Source organism: Ochotona princeps, chromosome 5, assembly GCF_030435755.1.
Source record: "Ochotona princeps isolate mOchPri1 chromosome 5, mOchPri1.hap1, whole genome shotgun sequence".
NCBI lineage: Eukaryota > Metazoa > Chordata > Mammalia > Lagomorpha > Ochotonidae > Ochotona > Ochotona princeps.
In genome coordinates, this window is record NC_080836.1 from 87,575,254 (window position 1) to 87,598,445 (window position 23,192).

The window sequence follows — 23,192 nt, forward strand, 5'->3', positions numbered from 1 at the left end:
TTGAGAAAGCAGAACAAGCAAGGATTTCAATTCCTGACGAGAAACATTTCAATATGCATCAGATCACCGAGAATCTGGAATTGGTGTCACCTGCTACATCAGGCTGTGGCATGAATCTGACATCTGGTAAAAAAAAAAAAAATGTCATTGCTGCTCTAGATCTTCTCTAACTATAATTCCAGCAACTAGCCATATGACACATGAAAGAAATGGAAATTTGTTTCTGCACAAAAACTGAGTGACAGGGGTGTGCTGGGCTCAAGAACACAAGGCATAAATGAAAACATAAAAGTGAAATTCTGCCCCACAGTAGATTCATTGAGTGCTAATGCAATGGTGAAGTTATTAATGAAAGATTAACTGATGGGATTGATATTCACATGTGTAAGATATATTGTAGATATTGCGCCAAAATAGGAAAAATAATCACCTAATAAATTGTCTCGTATATCAACTAGTATCATTTAAGTTAAAATGTATGTGAATTATATGCACAGAGAGTAAACATTACTCTCTATAATAATCTTTGAGTTACATTTACAGTTAATTGAAACTAAGAGTATTTTAGACCTCTCAAGCTTTACAAACAAAACTCATGGGAAATAAACGGTATAATGGTATAACACAAAAGATTAAATGTGTTAATTTCTAGAAAGGGAAAAATAATAAAGCTTTAGATTTGCTCTAAAGTTTGAGCTTTTATTGTGCTAATTTGAAGAGTCTCAATAATTAAAAAAAGGAAACTCACATAATGTCTCACTAAAAAAAACCAGTATCCCTTTACAGTCACAGGAAATATATCACCTAATCAACCTGAACCATATGGTAGAGCAATCACCTACTTATCATAGCCATTGATCAGTTCATAGAGTGATAGACAGGAAATGTATTCTTTCATATTCCTTCTTTCTCCCTCTCCCTCTGTTTTTCTCCACACTTCCTCTCTGCCAAGTTGGAACTATAAAGTATTAGTTCATAAATCTTGATGCTTGAATATGTATTTTAATATAAGCATAATTATTAAGTCTTTGAGGAAATAACTATTCCCTATACCAGTCTACAATTTCCAAAATTTACTTAATGTCCTACAGCATGGTTCAGAGAATTTTGTAACAGCGAGTATAAGAAGACATTTAAGTATCGGTGTTTTAGCACTTGGAGTATTATCCTAAGAGATATGTTTTCATCACTACTAAAGTGAGTTATTAATTTTGGGCTCAATTTTTAAAGACATAATTTTTGTTATTATTATTTTATAATGCAGTTCCATAGGCTCTGGGATTTCCCCTCCCCAATCCTCAGATTCTCTCCCCCCACTGATTTCCTTAATATTGTCACAGTAGTATAGTCCTTCATAAACAGTCACATGTCCATTATTCTGCTATTTAAGTGTATCCATATATTGTAGCTATGAACAGTGGCAGAGAGTCCAGCATGCTATTGTTAAGACATATTTATGGTTTTAAAGCAGTCTGGGTCACAGTGAAATTACCCCATGCAGGCAATGTCTTCCACACCAGACTGGTTCATTATGTTACAATAGATGAATCTACGTTGACACATCATTATTATCCAAAACTCCCATTAGGGTTCACTCTTGGTGTTACACATTTTATGGTCTTGAACATAATGACATATATGTACTATTACACAGATTGTTGTTCATGAACAGAAGCCCTGCATGTCCTTGCTATTCACTCCTCCCACCCTCAGATCCCCTCAGTTCTTAGCAACCATTCATCTTTTTACTGAGTCCAAAGTTCTTTTCAGAATGTCACGTGGCTGGACTCGGACATATACCATACAGTCTTTTATGATGGCTTTCTTTCATTTAGTAATATGCATCTATTGGACTCCCTCTCTTTTCATGGCTTGGTATCATTTCTCTTTTGGCATTGAATAACATTGTTTGTATATACTACAATTTATCCAAACATCTGCTAAAGGGCAACATGCTTTCTTCCAACAAAATCCTTAAGCTAGGGACATATTTTTAAACCATCTTTGGGTAAATACAAAGTGACACCATTGCCTGATTATAGTCGTAACAGTATGTTTTCTTTTGTAAGGAGTCACCAGCTGTCTTTTTTTTTTTTTTAAGATTTTATTATTATTATTGGAAAGCCGGATATACATAGAGGAGGAGAGACAGAGAGGAAGATCTTCCATCCGATGTTTCACTCCCCAAGTGAGCCGCAACGGGCCGGTACGCGCCGATCCGATGCCGGGAACCAGGAACCTCTTCCAGGTCTCCCACGCGGGTGCAGGGTCCCAAAGCCTTGGGCCGTCCTCGACTGCTTTCCCAGGCCACAAGCAGGGAGCTGGATGGGAAGTGGAGCTGCCAGGATTAGAACCGGCGCCCATATGGGATCCCGGGGCTTTCAAGGCGAGGACTTTAGCCGCTAGGCCACGCCACCGGGCCCATCCAGCTGTCTTCTAAAGTGGACATTCCATTTTGCCCTTTCACCAGCAAAGTCCTCTTTGTACTTTGAAGTGGTCTGAATTTTCTATATTTTGGCCATTATGAAGGGGTATAGCCATGTCTCACTGTATTAACTTGCATTTCCCTGATGATGTATGATCTGACACATCTTGTTATATGCTTATATTTGTCATCTTTGTCTCTTCTTTGGTGAGGGAGTTATGAACCAAAGTTTCAATTGAGTTATTTGGTTTCCTACTGCTAAGACTTAAGAGTTCTATGTAAATACTTCCCCACAGCTGTAATTTGACTTTTCAGTTTCTTTATGGTGTCTTTTGGAGAGAAGAAATTTTTAATTTTAATGCAGTCACCCAGTTTGTTTTTCTAACACATTATCACTTAGTATCTATAGTTAGCATCATTTGGTTCTATAGTGTTAACAGAATTGCTTAGACTCATTGCATATATATTTCCAGAATACTTTGTACTTTTCTGATGAGAATATTAATGTAATATTCCTAACCAGATTAGCTGACTAGTATTCATCATACTTTCATTTTTATTATTTTCCAAACATGTGAAAGTAGAAAATAGTGTAATAAACTCTACATACTCAATCAAACATTTTGTTTTGTTTCATTAATCCCTCTGTCACATTTTCATTCATTGTGGTCCTATGATTGTGAATTTTCAAAGATGAACACAGGTTTAGGTTTAAATATTGACCACAACAAAAATACGCTTCTCTAAATAACGACCTTCTATTTGATTGTATATATTCTGGTTTTTTAAATCATCCTTTTATATTAGAAAAAGTCAAAATAATTTTTTTAGTATTCAGAACTTCTTACAGAACATTAAGATTTTGGGCTTGGTGCTAAAGTCCTCCTTGGGTTAAAGTCCTCACCTTGCATGCCTGGGATCCCATATGGGCGCCAGGAAAGCAGTTGAGGCCGGCCCAAGGCCTTGGGACCCTGCCCCCGCATGGGAGATCTGGAAGAAGCTCCTGGCTCCTGGCTTTGCACTGGCTTAGCTCCAGCCATCGCGGCCACTTGGGGAGTGAACCACCAGACAGAAGATCTTCCTCTGTCTCCCCTCCTCTCTGTATATCCACCTTTCCAATAAAAATAAGTAACTCTTAAAAAAATGATTTCTTGAATGTGTGTAAAATTGTCACTGACACAAATCTGTCAACCTAGATGGAAAAGCTGTTAAGCAGATTTAAGTATCTTTTCCTATAAAGATTGTGTATTAGGAGAGCCTTAAGTAATTATAATAGATGTTTCTAATACCATAGATTATAAGAGCTTTATTCAACTTAATTATTGAATGGAATTCAAAGTAATTTGCTTGATGCTTTCACCTGTAGATCGTATTTCACACCTTCCTGGTAGTTAATTCCTATAATTTTTTGGTATGCTATAGCCCCTCTCTGAGTCAAAAGATGCCAAGCATTTCTCTAACAAAACCATTGTGCCAATTTCTGATAAAGGCAGGTACAATTTCTTTGAATAGGAGTGTTTTAATAGGCAAAGGGTAAGAGATGAATTATCAAGCAGAAACAAAGAGAACAAAGCCTAGAATGTGAAATGTTTTCATTGTTTTCCTCTTCAATGTAAATATTGGCTCTGAATTGCACATCTGGAATGAATATCCAATTAAATTTTATTCTGCATTCCAAGTATTCACCCTTAACATAATATTATTTCTACATTTTTAAAATTCATGTTTAATTTGAGAGGCAGATAGAGAGAAACAGCAATCTTCCCTCCACTAGTTTACTCCCTAAATACCCACAATAGCCCATTCTGTGGGAAACTTTGGGGGGCAAAAACTTCATCAAGTGCTCCCACAGTTGTGGCAAGTATCAAAATGCTTGAGCCATCATCTGATTTATCCCGGGGCACATGTTAACAGGATGTCAGAGCAGAAGTGGAGTAGCTTGGGCTCAAACCAGGCACTCTAATATGGGGCATGATTTTGCTCTGTGCCAATTACCTGACCCAGTAACATTTTCAATTCCATTTGGGTAGTTTATCTTGTGCTCTCTTATTTATGGTGGACTCCCAGTCCTGACCTGTTCAAGCCCTCCTCTATCTTCAATCCTCAGGAACTTTTTCAGAGGTAAGTCATGGTTCAATCTAGCTAATTAAGAACAGTTTTTGCCTAGTATTATATGGAATGAAATACAGAGAAATTCTTTTTAAGTAATTTGAATTCGGGAAACTTTAAACCAGGGTCTTGCTGGGACCACCATGTAGAGTCAGCCTAGGGAGTTACACTGTAGAAATAAACCTGACAGACACAGGGAGGACATCTTTATAACATCATCCCAACCTCTTGGTCCAGCCACTCTTGGATTTAGCCAGCTGGTATACTGTATTATACTTAAGTTGATGCTTCATTGGCAACTGAAAATGTCCTGAAATTCCATCTATCAAGAAAGGACCAACTTTTTTTCATTTTATTTAAAATTTTGAATTTTGTGCTACAATTCTGGGGAGTCTGGGTTCCACCTCTATTTTTTCTAATAATTGTCATACCATCTTTGCCTTTTTATGCCTCATGTGCATATCTGAATCATGCATGATATATTATTTTAACCCAAGTAACCATCAATGTCTTGATTCTCACTGCGTTTACAATCTTTCAGGAAAAGTTCATTACATCCAAGAAGAATGTCGCATTAAAAGGTTAAGCGTGAGAAAATGTGATGGAGATAGAATGAATCTACAACAAACTAATCACATGTAGCTTTAAATTTCCTTGAGCTACACAGCCAGGTTATCAGAACGCAATGTACTGGAGTGTTACTTTGGACTTTCATAAAGATATCCTCTCGGAATTATGAGTTAATACAAATCTAGTTAGCATTTCATGTAGAAAGCAAATAAGATTAGCTTTCTGTTGTAATGGCTTTCATTTCCCTTCAGGCTATGCGATAGAGCAGCTTTAAGAGACAGTTTTGGGCTAGCACTCTACTTACAACATTAATTCTTTACCAAGAAGAATCTGCTTGGCCTCATTGTGATGTGATAATCACGTCTTCTGTAAAATGGAAATGTTGACTTCCTCTGTAGTTGTAAGAAATCCACAATATAACAAGTATGAAATATTTACAACAAAATAGATACTCACTAAACTCAGTCACTCATGGTCTTATATTTCATCATCTACCACTTCAAATCAGAACGTATCCATTAGCTAGTTGTCAAGTTCATGGGTCTTCCTCAGGTAACAAATATTAAAGTATTTGGAATTGGGGCTAACATCCTTACGATTTAGATAATTTAATATACATTTAAAAAATCAGTACATAGCCTATATTTGAAATACTGTACCATCCCCAAATTCACACATGACTTCCATATTTGATGTTCCACCTAACCTTTCTCCTATGGGGCAAGTGTCTCTCTTATATCCCAGCTGCAAATATTTTATCACACATTTAATCTGTGTTATAATTATTAATGGTGAATCAGTGCTGTTTTATCACTTAACATTTTTCATCAAATAGATGCTAACACTGGAATAGTAAAAAAAAATGGAGTTCTAATTAGGATATAATTATTAATGATTCAGCATTCCAACATTAACTGAAGCTGAGTGTACACTCTTCTCAAAAGACAAACCACCACAATCAAGGAGAGGTTACTTCACAAAAAGGTTAGCTTTTGCACCAACATACCTTTACAGAAAAGCTCTGAATTTCAGAGTCTGAAATTGCAGTCAAACTTACGATATAAATAGTATAAACTACAAAATGACAGGAATAGTTTTATTTGTAACATAAAATATATTGAATGTGGTATAAAACATAATCCTGAATAGGTGCTTGCCTATTTAGAATCACAAAGGATATGTGTATAATTAGCACGTCACTTGTTCTCAGATACACTTGCCATAGCTGTGTTATCCTCAGAACTGAACCTAAAACTGAATTTCCTCTAGATGTGCAAAAGTTCTTCTGAAATATGGGGCCTGGCATGACAGCCTAGTGGCAACATCCTCACCTTGCATGCACAAGGATACCATAAGGATGCCAGTTTGGGTCCTGGCTACTCTACATCTGACCTAGCTCCCTGCTTGGGGCCTGGGAAAGCAGTAGAGGAATGGCACAAAGCCTTGGGACTCTGCACCTGTGCTGGAGATCAAGAAGCTCCTGGCTTGCTCCTGCCTTCAGATCATCTCAGCTTCAGTAGCTGTGGCCACTTGGGGAGTGAACCAGTGTACGAAAAATCATTCTGTCTGTCTCTCCTTTCTCTCTGTAATTCTGTCTTTCTAATAAATCAATCATTTTTAAAGTGGCTGTTGGTATTCCAAATAGGTTCAGTAATTAGAACATTGTGGGGACACCTTATTAAGTGCATTTTAATTCATTTTATCTGAATACAAGGAAAATATTTTAAAATGTACGCAAGGGCAACAGTGCTGGTTATAGGAAGGCAGGCTTTGATGTTGATTTATTCAGCTGCTATTGTTTAGGTATTTCTAAAGCATCAGAGATCATCCTCTGAGGATTTCATTTAAAAGACAAAAACAGTTATGTTTGTTTAAATTGTCTAGGGCAAGCTTATAAAGCATACTCTGAAGAGCAAAACTGACTTCTTAATTAATAGTATTTCATTCCAAGTTCCAGTAAACAGTAGGATTTTTCCTCAACAACCCAGTTTGTTGTAGCCTTTAACCATAACAATGTGAACAATGTGATGTTGCTTCCAAACTTCCAAAATTTCATCATAAAATGGATAAGTGATGCTCACTTTGGTAAAAAAAAAAAAATCCTTGTAAATTGCATATGTAAGGGATCTTCAAAGGATCCTAGAAAACAAATATCATGAAAAATTGCGGGTTTCAAAAAATGTTGTGCAAAAATAAGCTTAACATTTAATTCTACCTCTCCTCAAGCAATTTGAAATACCTTATACCTAGCTGATTATCCTGAAAATAAGATATTGAAACTTTCCCTGCCCTCTTGCTATCATTTAAATGACACGTGCTTCTACTAAGAGGAATTTAAAATTCCCTTAACAATATCTTAGTCTGTATTTTCACTTTGTGGCAAAATGATCTTTGTTCAAGCAGTATTACACACACAGAGAAACAGACTGCTTTAGCACAAGTTTAAACAGGGAAAAGGCTGGAAAAGTTTATATGTTGTTACTAGCTCTTAGGCAAGTTGAATTCCCAAGTAACTTTCTTTCCTAAAATGTATTGATCTTCACAAGAGTACAAACATAAAGTAAATCACATGTCATATCTCTTTCAGTGATGTTTTTGAAATTCTGATTAATGATCCAGGTTGAGTCATTAATGCAAATCCTCAAAACTTAAGTGGTTTCTTGATACTTTTCATTTTGAGGCATCCTTTAAAGAAACAACAGATGCCGCTCCACATGCATTCTAAAAATCAATGCGATTAATCAATAATGCTCTCCACAGGTAATAAATGCTGAGACGCATTTCTGCCTATCTGTATCGATCGAGAGAATTGCTTCAAATTGGTTCTGATGTGTATAAAAATCATTTCCTTATTGATCAAAGCCTCTCTTTCCCTGATACGTTATTTAATATATGATACAAAATTTTCTTAGTTTCCATTTTGTGTATTTGTTATAAAAAGATTTCTTATGATCTGTGTATGATTTTAATTTGAGCAAACTATAAAATGGGCATTTTTTCTTTAGGGTGGGGACATAGTGCTCAAAACTTAATTAATAATCATGAGAAATCACTGAAGGTATTTTTAATGAGAAATGTAATGAGATATTTCATTCAAATTTTAATTTATAATATACTTAAAAGTTTAGGTCCTGCTTTTATTATAGCACAACTTCATCCAGACATATGCATTTAATCCAGAATCACACTATTCCTCATAGTGAAAAATGGAAAAGTTCATCATATTAATTAAATATTGATTCATATTGCTAGAGAATTATATGTTGTAACATGTTGAAACAAGTGAATTGTGTGGCTTTTGGTAATATGTGCTCAGAGTATAGACAGAGTAATAAGAAAAATAGATATTCTATGTTAATTTTCTAAACAAAAATAAACTTAAAGTTTCAATAGACCAAACATTTAATACATCTCACTAAAAAGGGCTTATACATCTTTGAGACAAGCAATGTGGGTATTCACAATTGGGTTGGATATCAGTGTCTGATAATCCATGGCTCAGTGGAGACATTTTATTTTATTAATTAAGGATTTCTTCAAGGTAGCTTCTCTCCCAATTTCCAACACATTTCCCAATGCTGTAAATTATTCCTCTAAAAAAAAGATTCCTGTCAGCATGATTTAATGAACTTAACAACCAAAATCACCTATTCCTTACTTTCCTGTTCTTTTACCGAATGACATCATTTTGACCAATGAATATAATGCTATAAAAGTGTTGCCAAACCAGTATATAGCTAAAACTTGGTTTTAGTAAAAAGCCTAATGTTGCACAGCCATTTAAACTGGTATTTCATAGAATATGAGTTGGAAGCTGATATCCAAAATCCCTTAGATAATTTCACTCTATCAATCTGAAAAATTCACCTTTTGATTCTAAAGAAGTATTTAGCACAAAAACCAAATTAAGTTGCAGTCTTTCAACAAAATAAGAACTCGTTTTTTTTTTTTTTTTTCAGGAGCAGTGTGCCTAAGGAATCAGCTAAAATATGTTCAGAACATTTAAAAATATTAATTGAGTATTTCAGATGAGGTATTTGTCAATATGCACAGCATAGATATTCGAAGGGTGGTATGTTCTGGTTTATTTCCCATAAGGCAAAACTAAAAGGACAGTTTTCATAATCTCTTAGTGTAAAGCACTTGGCTAACCAAGTGTTCGTGTCTTCCCTGCTCACTGAGGTGCTATGAGGTTCTGAGCTCTTAAGACGAATCAGTGAACCTCCCTAGGTTTCTCACTTATGCCCAGCGACCTAGTTTTACAATCAGCTGTTTGGGGTAAAAAAAAAAATCTCATGAAGGCAACTACAAAAATCTGATAATTGAAACATGTCTTGCTCTTAAAGAAAAACTTTAAAAAGTTTTTCCTAGATTTGAGCACAGATTTAGCTGGAAACTGAAATTGCACACCCAAATGCTGTAACTCTGAATCATGCTACACTCTAGTAAAGAAAGTATAATCACAGTGGGAGAGGCGACACTTAGCAATAAACAAAAACTCATCTGGAGATATCAGAGCATGATGCCTAGGACAAGAACATGCAATCCAGCGTCATATGGTCCTCAAAGCCAGACTTGACCACTTACAAGCTATGTGACCTTGAAGAAGCCACTTATATCTCTCTAAACCTCAATTTCCACCACTACAAAGACAGGTATATGTGAGTACCATTTAATAGAAATATAAGAGCAGCCAAATACATATAATTTTAAATATTGCAATATCCATACTTTCAAAAACCATGTAAACTTAATAAATGGATTCTCATTTCATCTGCACACTAAAATGTTTTGCATATATTTTATAGATCTAAAATAGTATCAGTGCAAAAACATAATCAATATAAAATTAGAGATATTATACACACTTTCTCTTTGTAATAAGTCCTTGAAATACGGTGAGCATTCTACAGTGGCAACACATTATGCATTTCAGCTTAAAATTATTTCCCATTTTCAACAGACCCACGTGAATCATGGCTGCTACAATGGATAGCACAGATTTATATCTAATCCATTGGGTTGTGTTAAGAATAAAATTGAATAAACCAGTAAAGTGCTTAGGGGAGTGCTTTGCAAGTAATAAGGATCAAAACTGGTAGTTGTCTACCACATAACCTGTTTACTATACTGAGGAGATTCCAAAAATGTATGGCATTGGCCCCTGTCCCTGGGTAATTACAGTTAAGAATGTCAGGCAATACGCATCACTAACTGCAATGCAAAACATTCTGTTATTACATGAATGGCATGAATGAAACGAAATAATCAGAGGAGGAGGATCACTTTGAACTGGAGTTAATAGGTGTTTTGACACTTGTTGAGATGATATGGTTAGGGATTTGGGGAACAACTGACAACAGTATTCCACCAGAGAGAATAATAAAACCAATAATGCAAAGATAGGAAAGTAGAAAAAATAGATCCAAGAAATGATGGCAAAGGATGCGGAGCACAAGGTTCTTATAATAGCACACTTCAGTAAGTGAATGCCGATTGACTTTGAAGAATACAAGTTTCAAAAGCCACACTGAGATACGTATTTCATTTTAGAAGGAACTGTTAGAACACTGCTTGGAAGCCAAACAGAACTTCAGCTGGATGCTACAAAATATGATAAGTTCTTTTCTTACCTTGGTGGGAGTCACTTCCCGGCACTGATTTATTTTAAATAAGGCAGCTCTATCTTAAACAGAAACAAAACAAAACAAAAAAAACAAACAATTTCGAAAGACCTTTCTTATTGCTGTTGCTTTTACAGCAGTTTCTTTCCCTATTCTAAGATTATATTACTTGGTCATTAATATAACTGGATTTAAATGTGAAATTGCACCCTAAGTATTGCTTTGAAATCACCTCAGGAGTTGCAGATTCTAAAAAATAAGACTCTAATACTGTAGGCTGCAAACAAATGTGAGGATTACAGAAAATCAATGATAGCTACAACTTTGGTCAAGGATGGAAAAGGGAAAAAACTGGAAATAAATTATACTACACTTTGGAGTTTGGAAAGCAGAGTAAATTCATGAAAGAAATGGGAGAACCAGGAAATTAATTTCACTGGAGACAGGGGAAAGGATATAAAATGAGTTTAATTATCAGACAATTAGGTAAAATCTTCAGTGTATAAAATATACATATGAGGATATATGTTTAAGCATTAGTGTAATATATGAAGGTTGACACCTGGAAGTCAATGGGTGTACTAATTTCAGATATCCCAGAATGGAAACGTCAATACTGAATATAACTGTTATGAGATTTACATGCATTATTATACTTAAGAACTTAATTTTCCAAAACAATGTAGTGACCCAGAAGACCCCAAAATGTCACATTTGAGTATTAATTTATGAAGGAAACATTGGTGTTAGCATGTGAGGCAAAACTTTTTGAACAATAAAAATTCCTATACACATTCCGGGTAGAGCCCATTAAGTCTCATTTTTTTATTTACTAAAAGAAGAGACTGTATTTCCCTGGACTAAGGCAAGAGTTAAAATGGGAGGCAAATTGTAGACTCCTAGATAGCCACTATCAGTACCTTCCAGTAGACACAAAGGACAAAGAAATGGGCTCATGTATTTTCTATGAAAAATCATCACAAGGATTTTTGCACTCCTATTTGTAATACATGCTAACTCTGTGCAATGAGATATATTAAAGACTGATTATGTCTAGTTCTGTGACTGTAAAATATTTTGCAAAAATACAAACTCCTAGAATTAAAGAGGAGGTTAGTGTACAACAGATTCAGGTGTCTTGGCAACTCGAGTGTGTGCTCCAAAATCATATTACTATTAAGAAATGTGAATATCTAAAAGTAAAAATTATTTAATAGTTTATGTATTTCATTTTCATATTCATAACCATAACATAAACTTGCTGATTCCAAACTATGCTAGCAAAGACAAATTTTTGAAGCACCTGAGGCATAGTACCTATGAATTATATAATACTATCATTAGGGTCCAATGTTGTCATTTTTCTTCTTTTTGGAAAAGGGTTTTCAAAAATTACCAAGCACTTTCTTTAAAAAAAAAAAACCCCAGTGGTGATTTTTACAGATTTAGCTGAAACAAAAGATAATGATATAAAGCTAAATTATTTTCTGGATTTTTATTGGCTTTATGTTTTGTTTAGTTTTTGAAATAGAAAACAATATATGATACCTTAGAAAGCAGCAAATGAAGACTAAAAGAAAAAACATGGTATCTGTTTAATCCTTAGGAATGCCACAAAACAACAATTGCCTACAGAGAAGAGCAAAGTATGAAATCCATATGTAATATCTGTCAGCAAAGACTTAGTGAAAGAGAGTTTATAATAAATATTTGTACCTTCTGCTGTGGACATTCTAATCCATCCAAAGAACCTTTGTTTGTGCCAGGCTTTGTTCTAGATGAAGAAGCCAAATAGTTATAAAGGTTTCCAAATAGGTCATATCATGGTTAGATGTACTCTTATAGCTTTTGTCTATATTAGAGATGTCCATAATTGGCAGTAGAAATCGTGATTAAATATTTCTCAATGTTTTCAGATTGATGTCATTCTAAAAATGGACTAATCCTACTTCTAAAGTTTATCAGCTACCCAAAATCTACCAGAAAGGCATCCTTGAAAACAAGGGTATATATATATATATATATATATACATTTGGGAAACATAATGAGCAAAAAGTCCAAGCAGAGAATTTGAAGTAATTGTCATGACATACTTAGGAACAAGTTTCTTACTCTTTCCAACATTCTGTTTCAACATGCAGTTAACAGTAGAAAACGGAATCACATGACATGCATATCCACCACTGCATATGACATCTGCCATGCTGAGACTTTAATTATTAATCAAATTTATGTGTTATTGCTGAAATGGTAAAATGCCTCTTAATTGTGATTAGATGACCCCATGGAGTGTGTACCATGATAGTTCTTATTTGTTGCATGTACTGAGTTTATCTAAACACATTCCATTGTTTTTAACTCCATTATGTTCCTGAATAATTTGTTATTGGATTTCTTTGCTTTACATATTAACTAAAATTTACTATTGATTGGTTTTTCACTTTGAAGAAATGTTCCACTAGAAAATGTATAAAACTTGTAAGAAGTAACGAAAATTAAGTTGAACAGAATTTTTAATTTTAAGCTAGAATATAAAAATCAAAGTTAGTTTGAAGTGGGGATTACTTTAACTTGACAAAACAATTTCCTTTGGTTCTTGAGTATCATAATTTTGAGGCAGAAATGAAACTTTACATATTTTAAGTAATTACAAGCTGAAAAGAATATAAATTTTTAATTATAATCTATAAAAGATACCTATATAGATTATATTTTGACAAATTCTAACACACCTTTTAAAATTCTAATGTATAATTTATCAGAGGAAGGAATTTCTTTACTTTCAACATAATCTTAAAATTATATAGATCACAGATATTAGGAAATTAGCAGGCCTTTTGATGACCTGTGCATATAGAACATGATATTTGACTTTATTTCTTCATTATATGATTTCATAATCTGATCACTGAGGTTTCTTAATTTTGAGTCAATTATTTTCTGTACAGTGAAGTGTTATATACTTAATAACTGATATCCAATGTATAATACATTGATTGGCAATTGAAACAAATTATAATGTTTCCATTATGTGAAAAAAAAAAAACCCTTGAAATAAACTTTGATGTTTTGATTCTCAATCTCATCCTTTCTCCTTTCCCCGTTGCTTCCCCAGGTCGAGTTTTAGCCCAGGCGAGTGGCAATGGAGTTATCCATCTGCTAGATCTTCAATCTGGGCAGATTTACAAATTGATGGGCCATGAGAGCGAGGTGCAAACGGTCGCCTTTTCCAACAACAGTGAGAGACTGTTTTCTGGAGGCTCTGACGGCACAGTTCGAGCTTGGTCTTGAACGTCAGCTTGTCTTATGGTGGAGGGCATTCCCTCTGAAGCTTGAAAATAACTCCCACACCAGTAAATAACTGGTTAAATATAGCAGCAGATAACACTTGCACTTTCTTTAAAAACGTGCTTTGGACATATATTTCAGTGTCCATACTATTTCCAATAAAAAATAACTTTCTGCTCATTTATTGGTGTATAAGTCTTTTTTTTCACTCTCATTTTTAAAAGATTTTACACACAGAGCATTTCTGCCAGGGGACGGGAGAAAACAGCTTCACAATGACGCCTAATGACAGACTAGACGAATTACAGGAGATTGATTTTTAATGTTAGAGAACAAACTGCATGCAGGAAAACCCAGCTACTTTTTTTTTAATCAAACCCAAGCCGTAGGAAGACCTGAAGTTTAATCTTGTAGCAATGAGAAAGTCTGCAAACAAAAGGGTCAAATAGAATAGATGCGCCCACGTTTTCACATTTTTGATGATGATTATGCTTCATCTATCAATAATAACTGGGAACTGCAGATGACTTAAATCCAAATGCGAGTCTCTTCCGGAACTTTAATCTTTGTAGCTCGTCCAATACATTATGTACAGTCACATTTTAAAAAAATGTTTTAATTTCTATGCAAATTATTATCTTGCACGTAGAAAGCCTTTCTCCCCCCTCCTCATGCACACGTCCGTTGTATAAAGTGAGACTGCTTAGAGAACACTCCAGCCAGGTCTAAAGAAGCAGCTGAGAATTTCGAGCTGGGCTCCGAAGCCAGTTGTTGGCGCTGTCCGTGGTGCTGAGGAATTCCCGGCTGCCGGCAGAATGAGCTCCACATCAGCAGTCTGCAAACTGCTCTCACTGATGCAGAAACCCAGCTAAAGTTGCTCCTTTCCTACACGTCCACAGTTAGCGCTTTCTGGTGTGCAAGAGGGGATTCAAGCAACCTCTTCTGGATGATGCTGACGGTGTTGCCAGCGGAGCGGGCTTTAAGCTACAGCATGCTGTTGCTGTTTGTCAGCCTCAGAGTCTAGCCAAATCACCTCTACTGCCGTAGCAAACACTGTGTAAGTGAACTCATGTGTGGAGGAGGCGTCATCAGCCGGGAAATTTCATAGAAGGATCTAAGAAAATGCTAAAAATAAGTTCAACATGATTCTGCTACTGGAGAATCCTGGATTTCTACAGGACCAGCGTTGCTTCTTGCTTTGAATTCTGAAGACAGGTCCAAGGCATATTTCTTATATGTGCCTGCTGTGTTTTCTCTGGAAGGGTGAGAAGCTGCTTCTTGACTGTGTTTTGAAATGGGAGGTAGAGAGAATGGATTGCCTTTAATTCATGCCTGAACATGTATTCTTTGATTAAAGAGGAGCAGCTTTCCTAAAACATACCTGACCTTTTAGTTCATATCAGTCTCTGACCCCCCCAGCACCACCATTAACCTCCTGAGTGATTAGGTAAGTGTTTCTTCTGACATGAGTTATTCTTGTATTTTCAGAGAAACAGATGCAGTCATTTTAAATTATGTTTCAATATGGGGAGGGGGAAAGTTGAGCTGGAAAGTAATTCTCAGTTTGGCAATGTTTGCTCTCTTATAAAAAAAATCTCCAGATAAACATTTTATTTGCTTTTTGGAATGTTTCTTTTCTGGAATACTGTCTTAAATTGCAATAGAGCAAATTAATTATGAATGCTTTTGTCTAAAAATTAACTGAAGAACTTTCTTACAATAAAGACTTATTTTCTCCATGCAGATTTTAAAATGGATTTCATACTATAAAAGCATTCCAGCATTCATACAAAGTGAATATTCCACTCATGTTACTACCTTGAAGTTTACGTTTACCATGATCTGACTTATTAATGCCTACCTGTAGCTTACAAAGAGATCATTTTCTGTCCATGTCCTTTTGAAGCAGAATCATATGTGTATTTTGTGTGGCTCATTTTGCATGCTCTGACAGATACTGCTGGGATATTATAAGGAAGCATAGTAGTTTCCTTTCTTCCAAGATAAACTTTCTAAATATATGAGAGATGTATAAAATACTTGCTTTAATTGGTAAAATGAAGTTGTGCCTTTTTTTCCAAAAGCTTGTATTTGTGGCCTCTGTAGTAATTTAAGAGAAAAAAATGCTTTGTCAAAGATAGCTGCTAGCTTCAAGTAGAATTATAGGTTTGCATTTTCTTGCTCTATGATGACTCATTATTTTTGACAAATTTTTAAAGAAATTCATCTCCTTTATCATCACCTACCCAAAAGGAATTCTAGTGTCATAGTATATTAGGGGAATTCTAATGACATTTTTTTCTCTTATAAGAAAGCATGAATATGCTACCTTCAATTTCACTATTACAAAATTTGCATATTTAAAAATGCAGATGTAATAGTTTAGGAAGTTTTGTAATGTCATCTGTACTATTTAAAATTATCATCCATGTACGTCAGATTTAAAAGACATGGTTTATCCATGTTATTCATGTAATCTGAAAATAAACCAGTGGATGGCATTTATAAGTTATCAGAAAACACTCCATATAACATCTTGCTGATATTGGCTTTAAGCCAATAGCATTTAAACAGACAAACTCTGACACTACTTTGTCTCATCCAGTTGTCTGAAGCCTGTTTCCCCAGAGCACATGTGAGATTTAGTTACTCTAAACATTTAAATAGCAGCCCACTATCAACACTTCACATTAACCACCAATACTAAGTAAACTTTACAACAGCCATTGTCATTGAAGTAATAAATATTTTATGTGAATGGTAATGCCTCATTACTATTTTGAAAAGCTTCAACTAACTTTTATCCAGACATATTTGTCTGCATAAATTGCCTACATGCAAATATTTTTTCCCAAGAGTCATGTTTTCAAAACCATATTATATGAAAGCAATTCATAAACTATCATAATAATGTCAGTTTCAACTCACTGTTAAAAAATAAATTCATGGATACATCTCTCCTGCCCACTAGCAGCTTACTTCCTAAGTAAAATTGAATGCAGGCAATAATACAAATAAATCTGTTTTTAACACATCTTTTTAATACCTAGATTTCTCATATAATTTTCTTCCCTATTCACTGTGAAATAAACACTGTAGATGTCATTGTCCATGTTCACTGAAGTAAGAACTGTCTTAAGACCTTTGTTTTTCTGATTCAGGGGATAACAACATTGGAAATACCAGCTCCATCTTGGTTATGCTTAGTGTCATCTGCTAGCTTACTCCCCTTCTTCTCCAGTCAGACTCTCCTCACTAGTCTCAACTTTTGATACAGATGATTGTAGCATGTATACATTACTCTTCATTATTACTGGATGGTCCGATTTAAAGGGAAAAAACAGGGTAGGAGTTTAAACATTTTTCAGTTATTTTAAAGTAACTACTTAGAATCACCTTTTGGGGCATAGTAACGCAACTTAACAAAACTTTTTAAAAATAGAACTTTGAAATTTAGCACGGCAATTCAAACTGAAGTTTTCTATTTACAAGAACGTCATACAAGACAAATTTTGATGCGTGTGTTACATTTTAAACTTCATGGTAAACTACAGACAGTTGCATGAACTTACTTGCTTTGAAATTGTAGTGCCTTCAGTTAACTCATTTAGTTTAAGAGAGTGGGCTCAATTTAATCTATACTCTCCTATGTATGTTCAGATTATTCTTTTTAAACATTTATTTTCAGCCTCCTCCTCTTGTATCCCCATGGAAGGAGCTGAATCAGTTTCATATTAGGAGCACACCCAGAAGTCTGTGAAGAAGGGGATGGCTCTTCATGTACATGAAGCTTGTGTACTATTATTGGTTATTCCTGGACTGGTCACTTCTGCTGCCATCAGCCATGAAGACTATCCTGCGGATGAAGCTGACCAGCTCTCCAACAACGACAATTTGATCTTCGATGACTACCGAGGGAAGGGGTGTGTGGATGACAGTGGATTTGTATACAAGTTGGGGGAACGATTTTTCCCAGGGCATTCCAACTGTCCCTGTGTCTGTGCTCTGGATGGACCTGTTTGCGACCAGCCAGAATGCCCTAAAATTCACCCAAAGTGTACAAAAGTGGAACATAATGGATGCTGTCCTGAATGCAAAGAAGTGAAAAACTTTTGTGAATATCATGGGAAAAATTACAAAATCTTGGAGGAATTTAAGGTATGAGTTACCCTCCATACTTATTGAATACTAACCTTTCATATCGCATTCTTAGTAGATTGCTATTTAAAACTCAATGCTCAGAAACCATCATTTACATTTTCCTATTATTTTAAAAAATATGTTTCTAATTTGCAATAGTATTACCATGGTCTATCAAGTTCCAACAGATTTCTGGCCAGAATCTGTGGAATTGCACAATAACCATTTTCTTCACAAGTATTTAGAAAATGTTTAATGTATTATTTCTTGACTTAAAAATATTTCTTGGGTGTTATTACAAAATGTTTTCTAAGGGAAACTATTAGCAGGCTATGTATAGATTCAATTTCCTTAGATTTATAGATATTTTTGTATCAGCCTGTGTTTGAGATTATTTAATTATACATTTTTTAATATATGGAATTATTAGTGCTGAGACATATTGAGAAAATAACATTTGACCTACTTGTTGAGCAAGGTCTCCATTCAGCTTTTTTTTTTTTTTTTGCAATTTGTTTTACTTACAGGACTCTACAAAGAACCAAATTCAAATTTTGTCACAGTCCTTTATGAAAAGTAGCAAAATGTCTAATTTTTCAGTCTGCATGTTATTTCTTATATGACATAGTTGAGTAATTTGGAGTTTATTTCTTATCTCCTCTTGGGCTTTCATTTCTCCAATGGCTGGCTGTAATTGGTGTGTTCTACAAGCCAAATCAAAATCCTGAAGGTATAAATGAATACATAAAAGATGTTCTTTTAAAATATGGCAGTCTGCGCCTCAGAGTATCTTGCAAACAGGTGATTGATTTAAAAGGTTCTCATCTAGCCAACTTCTTTGACAATGTGCTTGGGACCTTCGTAGGCAAGAGAAAAAAATAGCGAGTTTTCAGCAGGGTTTTTTTTTAATAGAAATTGTGTTTAGTTATTAGCACTGACCCAACTTTTGTTTCTACCAGAGTTGTTCATGTGGTTCCAGAATAAACACGGTGAAAAACTATTTTAAGTGACTATTAGCGAAGTGTTTGGTGTACTGGTATTTCATTGCATTCAATCCATTGCAGGCTATAGGTTGAAACTAGATCCAATTTACCCAGGAATATTAAATAATTTTAACTAGATTCTGTGGAACATAAGGCAAATTCTAATTATAATTATGACTGCATTAACCTAGACATAAATGCTTTTGCAACTTTTTCTTGTATTGTAATACTTTTCTGTACTATATTGAGGAGTAAAATGAAAGTCTAGTAAAATTATCATTTTGACATTAATAGCAGAGTTTAGTACTATGCATTTATTAATACCTTTATGATCTCTTACATATTACAAAAATGTGACATTAGTTGTTAATATTTTAACTTAATGAAAGTAAATAAAAGTCCCCAATACATGATTGGTGGAACCATTCTAGAACTTGCTACTCTTCTTTATATTGCATATTTATATAGAATAGAATGCAAATGAATAGTGTAAGAAAGTGATCTCATTACATTGTCCAAACCAAAACCATATAGCATAAAGTTTCCTATAATTTATATAATTTGATAATCAGTAATTAATAAAGAACTAAACATTTTAAGTGAACAAAGCCACCTCACCCCTAGATTGGTAGCAACAAATGTCACCATATGGAACTATACAGATACTTATACAAACATTGATTATTACTATGTCACTTCTTAGTTATATTCCAACTAAATCTAATGTGTACTACTTCCCTCTGTATTAATTCACCCACTGAGGTAGCCAGATTTTGCACCTGATTCACTACGCCATTCATTCATTTTTAAAATGTAGCATTTTTCTAACAGGACCACTCTTTCATGAGATTTTATTCACAAGGAGCTCTGGAGATTATGCAGCATAAAATTATATAATGAGGCTTAACTGGCTTGTCCAAAATCGTCCAGACATTTAATGTAATCTTAAATGCTACCATTCTCGCAATAAAGTATAAACTCCCGAACTCCCAAACTCCCAAAGCATGTTGGTTCTTAGGTCACATAAACTCATATTTATACCGCAAATTCAGTAGTGAGATGTAAAATTTTGCAAGGAGTCCATAAACTTTTTCTAACCATATGTCTTGACAATAAAATATCCATCAATAATTCTCTTGGAGAGATGTTGGAAATATTTAATAAGACACAATCTATCTGAAGTTAATAACCTTCTGATGACTGACACACAGTAAGTATTGCATAAATAGTTGTTCCCCTTCTTCTAAATTCTAATATCCAGGGATTGAGTCAATTCTAAATCATCCTCTGGTTTTTCCTACACCTTATACTGGAAAACTTAACACTAAAAGGCTTTCAAATAACACATTTTTAAAATGTTCTACTTATCCTTAGACTATATAACTAAGTAAATATCATTGTTTATTAATTTGATTCTCTTCCAACTTGGTGGACAAAGAGTTATTAACTGATTTCTTAAGATCTATGAAACTCGTATGTTAATATTGTTGCTATTAAAGAGGTTGTAATATGGAATGTTCTTTACACTAACATATTCATCCAACAAGAATTTGTTAGACTATCATCTATAAATATTATTATGAAGGTGCTAACATTGGAAAGAAGGCAAATCTGCTAAAAAAAAAACCCTTAGGATTATATAGAAAAACATTTTTCTTAAGTCTAGCTTTAAGTATAGGATAAAGCAATTTTGATATTATTCCCAAGGGATTGTGGTGTCAAAACTTTTAATATGGCATGGGACTTGTTTAAGACTTTTCAGAATAGCCCGTACCTCAATAACTAATTTCAGTATGTCTAAGGAGGTTAAAATTGCAAAGGGAAGACTACTGGAGCAAAATCATGTTTTCAGATAAGCAGAATGTGCAATAAGAAAGAGGGGATTGGATTAACTGAGAGGTCTGACTAAAATGCTATCTATTAGTAAGAGGTAATTTGGAAATAGGTTGGTGGAGAGTATATAAGAAGAACTGAAATACTGGTCTAAAATATTTGTATTTTGTCTAAAATATATTAAGGAATGAAGCCCAGGTTGTGCGCAGAAATGACCCTAGTTAATTTTGATTCTGAAACCAAATTATTTTGTATTCAGGTACAGAGTTGAATGGAGAGGAAGAGATTAATTGTGGGGGAGACTGTTGCAAGAAAACAAAGAATGAAATGATTGACATACCTAACAACAAAGGCATTTAGAGCAATTTTCAAAATGAAATCTAAACTCATTTGTCCAATCTAGATTCTACTCATGGCCTATCCAGAGACCTCCAAAACTTGCTTATTTCTCTTTCCTGTGCATTTAGGCCTGCTGTCCTCTAATGTGGACCTCTTTTGCAACATTGTTCTCCTGTGTAAAACCTAATACTTCACTGTGAGATGTCATTTAAAGTTCAACAAGAAAACCTGTCCTCCTGCTGTGTATGAGTCTGCATCCTGCTCCTTTTCTATAAATTTTCCCGGCACGCTTTGTGTGCCAACATAACAGTAATCATACTCAGACACTGTGACTATGATTCTTATGTATATTGTAACACATTTTATAGCACAATAGCACTGAGGAATACGGTTTCCTTAAGCAATATGTCACAGAAAATAAAACTGAAACAACAAAAAGTAACCTGTCCAAGATCAAATAGTTAGAAGGTTAAAGGGCAATTCAACCCTAGGCAACCTGTCTAACAGAATCTAAGCATTTCACCAACTATACTGTCACCATTACACTCTGCAATAATACATGTCAATGGACCTGTCTTCAACTTGACAGTGAACCCTCTGAAGTTAGAAATGCTTTTTTTTTTCTTTTTCTCCTTTATTTCCAGCTTCTAGCACCTTGTAAATCACCTAACAGGTATGCTATCCTGTGTGGCATAATAGATCACATTACAATTGAACCTCTGGGATTAAGATATTAGAACTCCTTTAAAATACCATGGTTTCTGGGTTGATCTTTTCATTTTAACTAGTTGAAGGAGCATCCTGGGGTTCAGAGACAGTGCTCTTGGGCAGCAGCAGATGGTAGACATAGCTCTTGATGTAGAGACTATGTCCACAGGACTTCTATTCTGCTCCTTCTCGCTGCCCCTTCCTGACCAAGGTTGTTTTTTGATACTGTCCCATCCCAGCCCTGCCATGGCCACACTGGTTCATTTGTTCTGTCTCTGTGGATTTCTAAAAGCATGTGTCAAAGAATCTTTTCTGATCACCTAGTTTAAATGTAAATGAATCTTCTTGTCTCACATGGTGGGAAAAATTATGATTGTCTTAACAGTGTGTAATTTTTTTCTCAACTGTTGACACAAACTTTGAATATCATTTTTTCTATACCCTGGCAACTGAATTCTCCAGTGTTCTAATAATAATGTACTAAGATGAAGATCACTCTTATATTAAGTTCTCTCATATTTCATTTATTTGTACTCCAGCAGTATGACATTAGAATCTACTTTTTAAGAAAGAATACAAATAATAAATTCTAACAGCATTTTCTGCCAAAAGGGGAAAAAGCACCTTGATTGGAAGTATAGAGTCCATGAGCCTTGGCTCTGTGCTCAACTGTCTCATGCTGCTTCCCAAAAGGCAGAAATAATTTATTTTGCTCAGCATTTTTTTTAACTTTGACTCTGCTAAAATTAGCCTTTTTGAATATTTTTTTACACTTTCAACTTTTTACCAATTCCATTTTAGGTCATATTCAGAGAGTTATACAACATGCAGCTGAAAGAGATCTTATTTCATCTTTTGCATTGTCTGAAAGTGATTATCTGCAGTCAAAACCCATTGTCCCTAATCCAGGATTGAATTTCACCAAGATTTGCCCTTCCCCGCCAGCACTGACGTTTATATTTCCCTACTATGAGCCAAAGACGGTTGATTAAATCTGATTGTTACACATGAAAGGTTCAGCATGAATATTTTCTTATGCTGTATTTTGTGTGTGTGGTGTTGCTTTTAAAAACACATGTGCATGTCGTGGTGTCTAGGTTTTGGCCCTGAATATTGTATTTAATATTTAAAACACAAGGAAAAAGTCAAAGAGGAAAGAAAATTAAGTGCTT

General features: G+C 34.7%; 2 protein-coding genes across 3 annotated transcripts in view; both read left to right on the top strand.

Moving 5' to 3' along the window:
* The window catches only part of SPAG16 (sperm associated antigen 16), an 886,848-nt gene extending 872,647 nt beyond the window's left edge, over positions 1–14,201 (top strand). Inside the window, exons 16-17 of one of the 2 annotated variants that reach the window (XM_058664972.1) lie at positions 5,076–5,172; positions 13,845–14,201. In XM_058664972.1, the coding sequence (XP_058520955.1) occupies positions 5,076–5,172; positions 13,845–13,932 (185 nt within the window). In that variant the 3' untranslated portion in view covers positions 13,933–14,201. The remainder of the gene's footprint in view (positions 1–5,075; positions 5,173–13,844) is intronic. The other variant, XM_058664970.1, reaches the window with a different exon arrangement.
* A 546-nt stretch (positions 14,202–14,747) lies between these two features.
* VWC2L (von Willebrand factor C domain containing 2 like) overlaps positions 14,748–23,192 on the top strand; it is a 134,517-nt gene continuing 126,072 nt past the window's right edge. Inside the window, exons 1-2 of the mRNA XM_004576861.3 lie at positions 14,748–15,464; positions 17,706–18,175. Of these exons, the coding sequence (XP_004576918.1) occupies positions 17,786–18,175 (390 nt within the window). The 5' untranslated portion in view covers positions 14,748–15,464; positions 17,706–17,785. The remainder of the gene's footprint in view (positions 15,465–17,705; positions 18,176–23,192) is intronic.